The sequence below is a fragment of the Rhinichthys klamathensis genome, unplaced genomic scaffold (genome assembly GCF_029890125.1).
Source record: "Rhinichthys klamathensis goyatoka isolate OS25496 unplaced genomic scaffold, OSU_Roscu_1.1 h1tg000165l_1, whole genome shotgun sequence".
In the NCBI taxonomy this organism is placed as follows: Eukaryota; Metazoa; Chordata; class Actinopteri; order Cypriniformes; family Leuciscidae; genus Rhinichthys; species Rhinichthys klamathensis.
In genome coordinates this window covers 2,669,792-2,686,447 of record NW_026606697.1, presented here as the reverse complement: position 1 = coordinate 2,686,447, position 16,656 = coordinate 2,669,792, and the positions used below count along the sequence as shown (strand labels likewise).

Below are 16,656 nucleotides of genomic sequence, written 5' to 3'. Positions count from 1 at the left end.
TATATATATATATATATCAGAAAAAAAACATATATATATATATATATATATATATATATATATATATATATATATATATATATAATATGACAATATAATACGACAAAAATGACAATATTTTAAACATAGCATTTTAGTTTCTCACTGGATTTTAGGATGCATTTTTTTATGGATAAACATTACTGTATATCAATCCTAAACAGTTGAGTCGCATCTCAAATGACGTATATAACCGTTTTCTCCCTAAATCAGGCTCATCTAAAGCTAATTGCCTCTTTACAACTCAATCAAAGTCTGAGGAAAACACATTGAAGATTTCAACAGATTTATTGTGCTGCTGTAGTGGCGAGTGATATGTGGCGGACGCTACATGTGTCGGGCAATAGTGAACAAGCTCATTAAAAAAACAACAGCTTTGAATCACAGGCAACGCTCACCATTCATTCTGCCAATGGATGGTCAAATAAATCGGAGTATGTGTGGACAATGCAGGGGCCTCACCCCGTGGAGAGCGCTCTTTGTTTTGGGAGACCCCCATCATCTGCTTTTCGGGAGGTTAGGGGGAGGATAGGTCCCCACTGCCAGGCTGTTAGGGGGTGGGTGGGACATATGGGCTTTCTGGGGCTATGACACAAAATCAGGAGGGATTCAGAGGCACCCTAGGTCTCCTGAAAGAGAAAAGAGCCTGTGGTGGAGGGGCTGGAGACACTTGGAAGGAATGTCCAACTGCTGATGTCATGATTCGGATGGTTCGAATTTTAGCATTTCCTTTGGCTTCCTTACAAACTATACCGTGGTAATGCTAGGTTTTGTTAAAATACCAACGGAAATACGAAATTCTAGAGGGAAAAAAAACTGCAAACGAAAATTTAAATGCCAAAAAATCCTTAAAGCTTTATTAGATTAATGTATAATATTTGGTTGTGGTAATATATTTAATACATATATTAATATTTAAATACAATCTATTCATATAATTGTATAATATATTAATTGTAAATTATTACTATTATAAAAACAATAGAATCTTACAATATACAAATACATATGAATATAATATAATATTGTGGTATTTTATGCTGTTTTGTAACTTGTTACAAAACTTGTATTTTGTTGTTATGGTAACATATTTGATATCTATAATAGTAATATTTTGCAATATATTATATACTTACACTCACCTAAAGGATTATTAGGAACACCATACTAATACTGTGTTTTACCCCCTTTCGCCTTCAGAACTGCCTTAATTCTACGTGGTGAAAGAAAGCATTCTTTAAAAATGTTGGCCCATATTGATAGGATAGCATCTTGCAGTTGATGGAGATTTGTGGGATGCACATCCAGGGCACGAAGCTCCCGTTCCACCACATCCCAAAGATGCTCTATTGGGTTGAGATCTGGTGACTGTGGGGGCCATTTTAGTACAGTGAACTCATTTTCATGTTCAAGAAACCAATTTGAAATGATTCGAGCTTTGTGACATAGTGCATTATCCTGCTGGAAGTAGCCATCAGAGGATGGGTACATGGTGGCCATAAAGGGATGAACATGGTCAGAAACAATGCTCAGGTAGGCCGTGGCATTTAAACGATGCCCAATTGGCACTAAGGGGCCTAAAGTGTGCCAAGAAAACATCCCCCACACCATTACACCACCACCACCAGCCTGCACAGTGGTAACAAGGCATGATGGATCCATGTTCTCATTCTGTTTACGCCAAATTCTGACTCTACCATCTGAATGTCTCAACAGAAATCGAGACTCATCAGACCAGGCAACATTTTTCCAGTCTTCAACTGTCCAATTTTGGTGAGCTCTTGCAAATTGTAGCCTCTTTTTCCTATTTGTAGTGGAGATGAGTGGTACCCGGTGGGGTCTTCTGCTGTTGTAGCCCATCGGCCTCAAGGTTGTGCGTTGTGGCTTCACAAATGCTTTGCTGCATACCTCGGTTGTAACGAGTGGTTATTTCAGTCAAAGTTGCTCTTCTATCAGCTTGAATCAGTCGGCCCATTCTCCTCTGACCTCTAGCATCAACAAGGCATTTTCGCCCACAGGACTGCCGCATACTGGATGTTCTTCCCTTTTCACACCTTTCTTTGTAAACCCTAGAAATGGTTGTGCGTGAAAATCCCAGTAACTGAGCAGATTGTGAAATACTCAGACGTCAGACCAGCCCGTCTGGCACCAACAACCATGCCACGCTCAAAATTGCTTAAATCACCTTTCTTTCCCATTCTGACATTCAGTTTGGAGTTCAGGAGATTGTCTTGACCAGGACCACACCCCTAAATGCATTGAAGCAACTGCCATGTGATTGGTTGATTAGATAATTGCATTCATGAGAAATTGAACAGGTGTTCCTAATAATCCTTTAGGTGAGTGTATATGAATAGACAGTTTAAATATTAATATATGTATTAAATATATTTTTTCAGCAATATTTTTGTAAATGTTATCTATCTATCTATCTATCTATCTATCTATCTATCTATCTATCTATCTATCTATCTATCTATCTATCTATCTATCTATCTATCTATCTATCTATCTATCTATCTATCTATCTATCTATCTATCTATCTCTATCTTCTGTGTTTCCATCCATCCGTCCATCCCTATAGATCCAGTTAATTCAAATATAAAAATGTATCATACATAAAATGTACTCATTTGCCAAGATTTAAGACAAAAAATGATGCAGTCATGAAATGTAACTGTGATGTTAGACGTCCTACATGCACAACATCACAGTAACATCTGTGGGTGGTTGCCATAGTTACCAACCGGCTAATGAAAGAGTGTTTTATCCAGAACTCATGATGAGAACTGATGTAGAATAAGTTCCTCCTGCAGTGTTTCCACTGCATGTTGATGAGCTTCTTTTGCTACATTTCATGTCAAATTAACCACAACACAGCCAGCAGTAACAGTGATAATTCCTAATAATTATTCCTTACTCATAACATAGTATGTACTATGTATTATATACTGCAAGGATGATCTTAAGATATTTGGACATGTGCTTAAAAAATATATTTATAAATAATTTTAAATAGTACTTCAATCCAATTGGTTATTAGGAATCTTTTTGCTTACACTTGTTTATCCAGAAAAGCTATTGGTTTATCAGTGAGGTTATTGTAGCATCCATCATTAAAACATTGACCAAAGATATCTGAATCAAAGGCAGCTCAATGGGTTTATTATACTCAATCTGAGCTATATTCACACCTGCCCGGGTCAGTCTTACTGGTGTGACATCATTTCAAATAAAATCAGGCCAAAACGAAATTTGGTGCGGTTGCTCTGTTAGAGCGGTTCATTTGAATAAGTGTGAACGTTGCCATCTGAACATGACCAAAGACATCTAAATGAACCAAAAACAGGATGTGATGTCACAAGATGCAAACCTGAAAAGGACAGAATGCTCAAGCATACCTGGTTCTTCTCATTATAGGAGTTACGTTGCCCATTACAGTTCGGTACCAAGTGAACCAGGACTAAATGTATCATTTTATTTTTGGTCTAGACCAAAAGATCAAAGAGAACCAACCTAAAAGGGTAAATACAACCTAAATGCAAGAAAAAGAATCCTACCCATGAATCATTTCAGTCAAAATCAAAGCCAATGACCAATAACCCATATCCCAGCAAACATCCCATCTCACACTTTCACCAGGCAAAATGAACCGACAAAGTTCAAGCACTCAAAGCTTCATCAGCTGTGACCTTTCACCTCGACCTGTACACAAATGCAAGCTGACCTTTATACTGTTTACATCGCCCACGTCATGCCAGATCTGCGGTTAAATTACCAAGCAGCATCCAGACACATAACCACACGTTCCTCGGCGTGTGGCGTTTCTATGATGGAGTACCATAAAGAGAAGACAAAAGGGTGAGACTTAAACACAGACACTCAGGACCACAGATGTCTTGATTGACATGTCCAAGGACAGATGGAGGAAGTACAACTAAACATATGCAGATCACAAAAAGACAGACGCTCAGTCTAGAATCATAAGATCTAATGAATGTCTCTAAAGTTACTTATTCTTTACATTACATTTAAAGCCAAGATTAAATGAAAATCGACCTCAATATAGATTTATACACCGGGAAAAAAAAAGTTCGACACCATTATGACTAAACGTTTGCTACTAAAGCATGGCAGGATTTGACTGGTCAAGTGCAGATAGCAGACTGGTGGAAGTGGCCTTGGATGGCAACATGCCCAGTGCATTATGGGTGTTGACGTTTTCCTACCTATTTCAAAAACAGGTAGACAACAGCCTTTTGTTCTGTTTTCTCTAGTCAGGTAACACCAATAAAAAAAAAAATGATCTTGCTTTTCTACTGTATAGGTAGCCAAGTTTTATTGAAAGCCCATTTTGCCCCTTTAAGGGACATTTACCCAAAAAAGAGAATTTCATCATTTCCTCACCCCCATGTCATTCCAAACCTGTTTAATTTTATTTCTTCTGTATAGAACGTGCAAAAACATTGGAAATCAAACAACATTAGACCCAGGTGACTTTTACTCTATGGGCAAAAAAATCACTGAAATACCCTTTAAAATTTCTCCTTTTGTGTTCCACAGAACAAAGAAAATCATATAGTTTTGAAAAGAAATGAGAGCGAGTAAATGGGTAAATTTTCCTTTTTGGTTTGAAATCCCCCTTTATTTATTTATTTATTTATGTAAGTACTGTATTTCAGATGGATATTACTATTAGGATGTTGTTTTTTTCATTCTTTAATGTATGTAATTGTACGTTTTGCATAAATAATTAAAAATATATATATAATTGCAAAGGCTTTATTTTGTGCAAATATTTAAATAACGAAAACAAATCTTCATCATCAACATAACTTACTCTGCCTCTATAATGCATCTAAACCTGACTCACTTTTCATGATCCAATCAGTTCCTAATTGATCAAATCAAGTCCCAGAATATGGTCAGAAATACATCACATTATAAAAAAGTTAAGTGGCTTGCAAAAATCATTTCATTGTGACTTCAAGTTCAAATTTTTTAAATAAATATTTTATAAATAAAACATTATTATTAAATATTTAACATGCATGCAATTGCGGTTATTAAATATATTAAATGTACAACATAATCAATATTTACAATAATCTTATGATTATCTTTTGTTTCACATTAAAAAAAAGTAAGAAAAAATAAATGAATGTCAGTAAAACAATCCTTTGGGTTGCATGCAATTCTGTAAAACTATGAACATCTTCAATGTTTGTGCTGTAAATGTTCCTCAGAGGAATCCAACATCGAAATAAAAGCTTTCAAATCTTCTCTTCAAACTGAGATGCACAAATATCCGCACATCTAAACCATTTTCTCCCTTAATCTATTTCAGTCTCTGCCAGTCCCGTTATGCCCAACATCATCTATTTCATATGCAAATTCTTGAAAGACACTTTAAGGAGAAGGAAAAAAAAAAGAAACTTTATTTGATCCACCGAGAGATTGGCTGTTTGTTGAGTTTTATCGAGCAGGACGGGTTGCAGTCTTTCTTTTGAATTTCAATCTCACACACACTAACGCAGGCAGTTTGTCATGCCTTTAGGACGCCTGCTGTTCACACATCACCAAAAACAAGCTGCAAAGTGTTTAAAAGTACTCTCACACAGAGATCTGCTTAGTATCGTTCCTGCCATGAGGGAACAGTGGTGTGTTACGCTAGTAGAAACAGATGGTGACAGAAGGTATTGCGCTCTCAATGCATTCAGATTTAGCCGACTCTCTGCATATTCTGACAGTGCTAGGATGCTGGCTGTGTAAATGTTACTGAGGAAACTAAGTAGAAACTCAAAAAATGGAGAGTTAGCAGCATTAAAAATATACATTGTATACAGAAAGCAAGCAAAGATCGCTGCTATTATAATCACTGAAGCTGTCAAGCACTTCAGTTGCACACAAAGCTGCGAAAAACACAAAAACTCCCGTTATAATCAATAAAGCTGTTGACGCCGCGCAAAGAATCTCCTATTGACGCTGTGTTTATACTTTGTTGGTTATAACGAAAGGATGCGCGAGCGTGCAGAACTCAAAACGCTACTGTTTTGAGCGATGTTGAGTAGATTCTGACGAACTTAAACACATCTGATTGGTCCCTGCGTTCAAGTGCTCAACAGACATGTCTGTGATTGGCTACACAAACACTCACGGGAGCGTTTTAAAGAGAACAGCAGATATCGTCACATTTAATGATCACATAAATCTCTGGCGGAACAACGATTCAGGAAAAACCCTGGCAATGGCATAAGAGCAATGCATTCTGGATAACATTACGGAGGACCTTAAAGGAAAAAGTTGACCCAAAACATTGTTTACTCAACGATACGGGTTGTATCAATCAAAAGTAATCGTAATTTCTTTCATTCATGAAACGCAAACGAAAATATATTGCAGTCAATCTGTTTTTATTCTCTGTTCAACTAAAGCGAATGACTTTAGCCTTTAAAGACTCAGACTCACAATTTTTCCTACCTTTGTGGTGAAATATTTTAAATGTATAAATTCAAGTGGCCATCAGGTGAAAGCCGTGCAAATGCATGGCTCTATTGTCATGTTAATATCCTTTAACTTATTCAGTGCTCTAGTGCAGACAGCCAGTCCACTATATTAGCAAATTAAAACCACTATCACCTGCAAATCAATGTGGAGAAAGAGGCAAAGCCAGAGCCTCCGGGGCAAAGAGCATTAAAGTCAATGAGCAGGAGCACAAAGGCACAGGTTTCAGTCACAGGGCGAGTGTGTGCGAGTGTGATACTGGAGAGGAAAATACATTGTTAGGGGGGTAACAGTTATAAGACCCAGACGAGGGATTTAGACCTAACCCTTCAACATAAATACAGAAGAATAAAGAAGGTGCTCAATATGCCAACTGTAAAAAGTAAAACGCTATAAACAAAACAGGAGATAAAATGCTACATTAAAAGTAGGAAAAGAACAGAACCACAAAAAAAAGTACAACTACAATATAAATATTGAATAAATATGAGGCTTAAACATAATAAAGGTGTGTCAGAGCTGTGTTAGTAGAATAGTATATGCATAAAAAAAATGATATATCATCACAATTTAAAGTTATCAAAAGTGACAGTAAAGATTTATAGAGATACAAAAAAGATTTGTATTTTAAATATATGCTGTTGTTCTATTCCAAAGCTCCTCTTTTCCGGGGGAAAAAATGCCTCATGGTTTCTACAAAAACAGCTGTTTTCATCAATAAGAAATGTGTACAATTTTTGGGAGCAGCAAATAAGCATATTAAAATGATTTCTGAAGGATCATGTGACACTGAAGAGTAATGACGCCGAAAATTCAGCTTTGCATCACAGCAATAAATCACATTTCTAAATATATTAAGATATATTCATTTTAAATTGTAACAATGTTTCACATGTTATTAATAATACTGAGCATATTTCAAGTAAATTAGCTTTTAATCAAGATGCATGGTGAAACATCTACTAATTTGAAAAAGAGTAATAAATTGTATTGTGTAGTAGAAGGTATCATTTTGAACAGTTCATTAAATGGATGACAGCGACAAGATTCAGTGAAGTTTAATAACATGCTTCATATGTAATACAGAGGTGCTTATGTATGCGAGTACTTACATCTTTAATGAAGGGATCTAATCTCTTTACCAGATGGCCACAAATGCTGAAAATATGCAGTGTTTTTATGTGTTTATTTTATATACACAATCTCACTTACAGTGTTTATTTGACGCATACAATGATGTCCACAAACCAGACATGACCTCTTTTTTGGCTTGTTTACTTGTTTTAAAGATCTTGTTAAAACTGTGAAATCAAGCTCATAATAATCAATTAAATCACTGATATCATTATGGGTAGTTACTTGCATGTGAATATAACAGAGGGAGAGAAAGAGAGAGAGAAAGAGAGTGCAGTACATATTTAGAGCACTAGATAGCACTGTTGACTACACCATCAATCACAGATCATCTCCTCGTGGATTGAGTATGCCTTCTGCCCTGCTGACTTTCTTTCATCCATTCTTTCCCTCAGCATAATCCCTTTAATCTACAGTATGAACTCAAAAACCTCATGAGTTAATTGAGTGGATTAGTTTCATACTTTGACTAGCATTTTACACTAGACTTGATCTTAAAGTCCCCATGAAGCAAAACATTTTTTAAATCCATGTGCCCTCATAATCTTTCACTAAAATAGCTTCCCCTCCCTCTTACAGAGACATCTCTTCTCTTCTCTTCTCTTCTCTTCTCTTCTCTTCTCTTCTCTGATGAAGTGTTTACTGGCACGAGGGCGGGACAACCTGTCACTCAAATGACATCGACCAATAGCAAACCACAACCGTCCAATCAATTCCTGATGGACAAAATCAAGTCCCGCGTCACAACAGCTATCGCAACTTCTGTTTCATGCAAACTTTAATCCTTGATGCAATATTTATGCAAAAAGTGATAGTTGTTTCTTTCTAATATGCTAATTTGGTGCTCAAGAAACCTTTCTTATTATTCAGGATTCAGGATAGAAAGTTCAAAAGAACCGCATTTCTTTCTTTCTTCCTGGAATGCCAAAGCAAAAGAAAATCTCTAGAAAGCAGGACAGGTACACATTTAGCTACTATGTTGGCTGTCTCACACACACACACACACACACACACACACACATACTATCTATACTCACACATGCATCATCTACTATCTCTAAACTCCGACTGCCAGCGCAGCTGATCGACACACACGGCTAAATTTACTGTTTCTCAGTATAACACTCGGTTCTGCTGAAGCCTGTGTCAATGAGCCAGAGCTGCAGATTTGAATGTGCATCGTCAACAAAATTATTGTGCAATGGTGTGCAGTGAATAATAACAAACCACAATCAGATTATATGTCTGTAACACACATACACACACTCGAAATCATGCATGCAGTTGTTGTTGTTTTTTTCATTACGTCCACATATCCAAAGGTTAAGCTATGAAGCTGGTTCATGGGTTCTTTCAGATCAGTTTGTGTTCAATCTGTACCCTCCTATCAGACACACACACACACTCTACTTTTCATTTGACAAAGCCTTAAATGGCATTTGAACGTGTTTGCAAGGAGAGAGAGAGAGAGAGAGAGAGAGAGAGAGAGAGAGAGAGAGAGAGAGAGAGAGAGAGAGAGAGAGAGAGAGAGAGAGAGAGAGAGAGAGAGAGAGAGAGAGGGAGATGTCTCCTGGGTTGCCTAGCAGACTTACTAACTCAAAAATAAACCGAGCCACCCTGGCTTGCTTTTGACTGGAGAACAAACACACACACACACACACACACACACACACACACACACACACACACATACACACGCATTCAACGCCAGCAGGCTGCTAAAACAAAAACTTTTCAAATAGCCTTTCAAAACAAGTGCCATGGTATTACCATTTTATCTATTATCATGGAAATACCATGGTTTCTGGAAGTACCATACAGTAAAATGGTAACAGAATATAGTAATTGTTCAGTGTCATGGTGTGTATCAAAGTACCACGGTATAACCACAGTATTTTTTTGTAAGAGAAATATACACAGATTTACTGCTGATCTATCTTGAGCATCTGCATAGCCATATAAGGCAAACACGTCCTGACACTAGGGATGCACAATACATTATATTGGTATCATTAACCAATATTACTGTGGATGTTTTCAATTGATCAGTATCAATCAATATAGGATATATATATATATATATATATATATATATATATATATATAGATATAGATAAAATGGGCAATATTTAATTGTGCATTTACATTATTATTATTTTTTACATTTGATTAGCTTTGCCATCATCAAATGCTCACTTAAAGCTAATCTGTAAAAAACACTAATAATTTAATACCATCCGCAAATTTCAAGATTTAGACAAAATAATATAGGATGTAATTTGATCAAATTATATAATTTGATAAAATCGTATCAGGCACAAATGTAATATTGGTGCATGCTAACTTTTATGCAACAGTACCGTAACTGACCATGTTTTAATCTAAAACATTAACAAAATTAAAAAAATACCATTATTTTAGATATGGCATCATAACAATAAACCTATGGTACCAAAAGCGACTACAAAAAGTAGCATGCAAATATCACTTTAGATGAATTTCTGTATTATAATACATATCATAGTACCATGGTACTACCACAGTACTTTTCTTTTTATCATGATTTATCAGGACATCTATCAATGCTATTCTTTGAAGATCCATATAAAATAGTAGCAAGAAATTTAGTTATTTGCATTACTATATTACTATTACATATTGTTTATATATATGTATATAAAATCGCTTTACTGCAAGTAAATAAAAAAGAATGCCTCACACCATTAAACACATACATCAATATATATATATACACATATACATAGTTTATATGTATATAAAATCACTTTACACGTAAATAAAAAGACCCTAAACGCCTCACACCACTAAACACTCACACGCGTCAGTCTAACCTGTGTGTCCTCTTCACTGTCAGTAGGCTGGTGGTGTTTGCTGGTGAAGCAGGGCCGGGGGGCCACAGCACGGGTGGGCACCTGAGGGATGGGGAGGGCGCTGTGGATCGGCTTCGGCAGTCCAGACTTCATGTTAGTGACCACCAGGATAGCAGGCATCTTCCCCTGGACCCACAACCAGCCCAATATATCTAGCCACACACTGTGGCATCAAGCGTCCTTCAGATAAAACCTTATTCCCAATACAGTCCGAACGGCCTTATTCTGGTCGTCTTCTTCTTAAAAAAAAAGAAAAAAGAAAAGAAAGAAGCGATCCACCTGTATGTTGACCAGTCCAAGACGCCTTTTCAAAAGCAAATGTGAATCAGTTTATCTCTCGATTCAATTTTATCCCAGTTGTTCCTGAAGTAGCGCAGAAAATCCACAGCAGGAAAAATCACAGTATCGTGGAAAGGGCAAGAATATAGAAGAGCAGCAAACGCATGACAGCAGCCCACTCGCAGCCAATGGTGCTCAGCTGGTGACTGCAGGGATTTCAATACACTTGTCCATGATCTCTCTCTCTCTCTCTCGGTTTAAACTCAAGCAGGTGTGGCTTTAAGACGGCAGCACTAACTAGTGGCTCATGCCTGACACCAGTGTATAAGCACTAGTTTTCTCTCAGCTGTGTGGTGCACACTCCCATAAACACACACACACCTCCCATCTAGGACGTCAGAGCAAATGAGCGGTATGAAGCAGCAGAGGCTGGATATGATTAGCTTGTGTGTGTGTGTGTTGAGCATGGAAGGAACTATGCATGTCTTACATGTGCGAATACTGTAGATTAGAATTGACAGCTTGTGTGTGTAACTCTCTCTGCATTGTGTGTGTGTGTGTATGTGAGAGAGGGAGAGAGAGACGCAGTGTTCTCCATGTTGTGGGCTTTCCTCCAGGCACTCTGCACGCAGTAGAAGTCAAATGAGGCGAAGGTTACTTGAAGGGATTAGTAGATCTCATATTTCTGTGTTTTTTATTCATTATTTCTTACTCATAGACACTCATTAATCACTGCAGAGATCCACCTCTATTTCTCTGTCTTTGTTTTTAATGCATTATAGAATGATAAAGCAGTTTAGAGAGACATTGGAAGAACATAAATCCTGCATATAAGAGGTTTTCATTTACCTTTCTTCGTTTAGCAGATGCTTTTATCCCAAGCGAATTATACATAATACAAGCACACAATAATGATTCACCTAATGGGCGCCAAAGCTATGAAATATATATTGATAACATTTGGTTACTAAACTTTCTGTTAATCAAAGAAAAAAAATATCAGTTTCCACAAAATTATTAAGCAACACAACTGTTTCAGAAATGTTTCTTGAGCAGCAAATCCGCACATTTGAATGATTTCTGAAGGATCATGTGACACTGAAGAGTGAAGACTGGAGTATTGATGCTGAAAATTCAACTTTGCATCACAGGAATAAATTACATTTTAAAACATATTCAAGTAGAAAACACTTATTTTAAACAGTAATAATATTTTTTAAATATTACTGTTTTACTGTATTTTTTAATCAAATTATGCAGTATTAGTGAGCATAATATACTTCTTTTAAAAACATTCAAATGCTTTCTCAGTTGACGTCACCCAGTAATAAGGCAAGCTCCGCCCCTTTATTAACTTTTGGCTAATATATATATTACAGGGTCTGGTTCAGAGCCTTCAGTATTGATGATGCAATGTTATGAGCCTTGCTGTTAGAAACATAAAAGACAGAATGACACCATCTGTTTGAAAACACCAGTTATATATGCATTGACTATACTCTATATGCATCAACCAATTGCAATGTAATACTCAACTAATGTCTATAATGACCTCTGGATCAATATCCCACCATCTGTAGCGTATATCATGACATTTTATGATCTTAGGGCTGTTGGCGGGTGAGTAAGAGAGGCATTAGGGATAGTTTACCTAAAAAGGAAAATTCTGTCATAATTTTTCACATTCTCATGTTGTTCAAAACAAAAGAAACAATAGATATTAAAAAAAAAAAAAAAATGTGTTTTTTTGTCCACACAATGAAAGTCAATGGGGTCCAATGCTGTTTTAGATCCCATAGATTTTATTGTATAGACAAAAATGGTTAAAACGTTCGTCAAAATATCTTATGTTCACAGGTTTCGAACATTTCTGAGGCCTAAAGTCCCAACCTGATCTCAAATTATATAATCATCACTAATCATAAAGGATCTTGGCATCTTCAATTTAATTTCCAAGACTTCCCACCATCGACAAACCTAGCTTTTTGCCACCATACCCATATGAAAACAGTTGCATTTCAGGAAACTATGACCAAAGACAATGGATGTTACCCGAGAATGAAAAAGCTGTTGATTTTAGCATACTGACAGAGTCCAATTCAACTCAACATTTCAAATTCAGGTTAATGGATTGGTTGAGATGCTCACTCATAATCACACTGACAGAGTTCAGTCATTTGTGAAATGAAAGGGAGTGAAGTAATGAGAAGATTTGGGGTCTCGAGAGTCTTGAAGTATTCCCAGACCAACACACTGTGTGCCTCCTAAAGCCAACACACACATAATCCTGTTATACCCATAATGCAAATGTGTGCATTTTGCATCTCTGTGTTTATGCAATTATACAAATTTGAATACATAATCTTACTAGGTGTATGAAATGCAAAGAGAAGTGCAACTAGAAGAACAAAAGGCAAAATGCAGATCTGATTAGCTAAATAACTGAAAACAAAGAATCATCTTCCATCTGTGGTCTCATTTGAAGGCCATATTTGAGTAATTGCCAAGGCAACCTCTGTTACCATTCTGCAAGAAGAGCAGATCACCGTTATTTTACCACATCTATCAGTGAGGCACAAGAATAATATCAATAATTCCTGAGACAGTGACGATGGCTCCATTGAGGTACGTATATGGTGAAAATGTATTTAGATTTGGGGTCTACAAGAATGTTTTCATGCCTGAATGTACAGAAAACACATTTTTCACATATTTGACATTGTTGCAGCACCTCTTTTCCCAGTCTGTTAGTATCACTCTGTTTAGTTCCTGTTTCTATGAAGCCCCTCCTTTTGAACACCACAATGTGCTCTGATTGGTCGGCTGGACTAGTGTGTTTCGGAAATGTCAGGTCCGTAATGTAATCGGTGTATGGCTGAACACCAAGTTACACTGACTACCGCAGCAAGTCCAACCATGTCCCTTTAGGGACTCCGGAGAATGCGTTTGTTTTTTAGTTTCTGTGCCTTTCCGAATAAGGTATGCCTTTGGACAAATCTCTAATGGTAACGCCAAACTTCTAACACAACTCATCCAGGCCCCTTTTATTTTGAGAGTGCCTTTGCAGGGAATTATTTAAATGAGGAATATTGTGACGTGTCCGCTCCCGGAGGAAAACTCAAGACTACAATGGAGGCGTTTCAGGGAGTTCAGAAACAGTGACACTGAGATTAACTCCCTTTGGAGTGACTTTGTGCTTTGTAACTTTAAAGTTGAACATGTACAAAAATCATAGTAGGTCCTCTTTAAAACAGTCGCAGGTGTGTAATGTCATGGGTTGGTTGACTAGAGTCTGTTGAGACCAGAATGAAGCACACACACACACATACATACTTCATCATTAGAGCAACCTTTGCTTTGGCTTCTGTAGTTGCAGGTTGACATTTTCAGTCTATTTTTGGACCCTGAAAACAACTTGAGACTATACCAAACCATGGAGATCTGCGGCGTTTTAATTACAATAAAATCCTCAAGCTAATCAAGATAGAGAAAAAAATGTAAGAGTAAAGCCAAAATAAACACACTATTTAATCTATTCTCATTAGATTGAGAAGTAACCATACTTCTTTTAATGACATAACATGTGCACAAACACTCATCCGTGCTATACTTTTATATGTTATAGGCCTACATCATAATTTTTTTTTATTTACAGTGTACACATAACTTGTTTAAAACTAGGAAAAACATTATTAAAACTGATTGTAGAATTACAAAAAATAAAGGAAAAAATTACAAAAAGAATAATGAGAATATAAACAGAAATGAATATAAATGAATATACAGTATATATATATTTTTTTTAGACCCCACAGCAATTCACAATAAAACCATATCTTCCTGGTGTGCAAAAAAAAGTATGATATTTTATATGTAAATCTATCCCAACAATTCAAGTACAACCTTCTGCAGCAAAAAACAACTAAATTATCCGCAAATATTGGTTGATTCATTATTCACATTACTAAAAAAACGTACTGCATTAATGCCATGAAAAAGGAATGGATTGGGAAATCCAAGATGTCATGTGACCGCGGGACGTTGCTTTAATGAAGCGTGCATAATTAACTCATAATTAGCTTCCATTTGCCTCATGCGCTCTGTCTTCTCCACCCCATGCTGCAAAATGTCTATTTGAATATAATTCACACATCTTAATGTCCCTGTATTACAATTAGAATTTTAATTTTATACACACTAATGCTCCCATACTTTATTATTAAGATGCTAATAAGCATTCGTTATGATTAGTGATGCTTCTTCAAGTGATGATGTGACTGAGATCTCAACTAATGTCTCCTCATAAGACATGGCATCAGTTAGCTAGGCATAAGGGAACTTAAAACTCCCAAACCCTCAAAATAATCAGCTTTAAAATGTTTTGAAAGAGAAATTTTGCTGTGGTTGTAGCTACAGCGAAAAAGACGAGACACGACTATGCTAATGATCAGTAGAGGCACTTAACTGATCAAACATTTCCATCTGCTACCATTAATGTTGTTCACTACTGAGAGTTAAATTCAAATCATTTCCTATCACAACTAGCTGCAAACAACAGAGAGGAAGAGTGAAAACTGTAAAATTTCTCATTCTCTCTCCATTGGACTCCGTGGAAACGTTTATAGAAAAACAGTGTTAAAAAAATAAAAAAATAAACGATGAAATAAATATATTTAAAAAAAAACAATTAATTAAAACACTACAATTGTATTAAATACATAAAAATGTTATTAAAATAGATTAAAAAAAATAGTAAAAATAGATAAAAAAAATAGTAATAAATCTTGATTTAAATATGAATAAATATTTTCCTAATAATATTTTAAATAGGTAAAGTATTCAATGTAAATTACTATAAAAATGGGTCGTTATGCATGAAATATTTAAAGCTAACCTTTAATTTTCAGGATGGGTGGGGGTGGCACCATGGGGGGATGATCATTTGGTGGTCCATGGCCTCAAAAAGTTTGAAACCCCCTGCACTGATAATACAGCAAATAAATTGTTCCTATAAATTATTCATACAGTTTTTGTAAAACTACATAAAACATGTATGAAATATCATGGTTACTATCACAGGTACTCTATGCTGGAAACAATTTGACAAGGTAACAGCAAAAGATTTAGCAACTGTAATTTACTTGAAATGATGGACTGTCATTGACCGGGACAGATCACATTTGCTTTCATTTTCATACCGCTTCATACCCATTCAGTTTTCCCACACGAGAACAGAGGTTAAAATCTCTAAGCCAACAAAAGCTATTAGTCCTTACAAGCTCAAGAAATCCTGAAGCAAAGTGATGTCTCATTAGTCAAGAGCAGGAGGGATCTCATAGTTGTGTTGTTTGGCCATGTGTACGTTGTGTTCTCGAAAACCAGAGAATGATGGTTACACAGGAAGGCGAGGGCTTTATGAAATGTATATCTTTGAAAGAGCAGTCATGGAGAATTAAGCACATCATTCATCAAAACAATACATTTAGCATCAAGTAATCCACATAATAATGTTGGAAAGCAAAGCAACATCCCATTTTATATCCAACTGATTTCTGGTTCTAACTTCAGGACAATGAATGAACAAACACCACATATTATTTTATTCAGCCTCGTCTATTTCAACACGTATTAACAAGGTATGTGTCCAATATATATACGCTGGTGCTGCTGCTGCATGAGCGAAGGGTACTGCCGAAACGTGCACATAAATACAGTTAATAGAATGTGAGCTGCTGCAAGGAAAGTAGGGGGAATCCAAACCTCTAGAAGATCTAGACAGGTGGTGCTGGGGAAGGAGGAGGGCTAGGA

The 16,656-nt window shown here is 36.3% G+C and overlaps 1 protein-coding gene across 6 annotated transcripts in view; it reads right to left on the bottom strand.

Moving 5' to 3' along the window:
* Positions 1-16,656, bottom strand: part of nav2a (neuron navigator 2a) — a 207,900-nt gene that overhangs the window by 90,813 nt on the left and 100,431 nt on the right. For 2 of the 6 annotated variants that reach the window (XM_056259205.1, XM_056259210.1), the window contains exon 1: positions 10,531-10,791. The exons of the other annotated variants lie outside the window; for them this stretch is intronic. In XM_056259205.1, coding sequence (XP_056115180.1) covers positions 10,531-10,689 — 159 coding nt within the window. In that variant the 5' untranslated portion in view covers positions 10,690-10,791. Of the gene's footprint in view, positions 1-10,530; positions 10,792-16,656 lie in introns of those variants that run through there. 6 annotated transcript variants of the gene reach the window in all.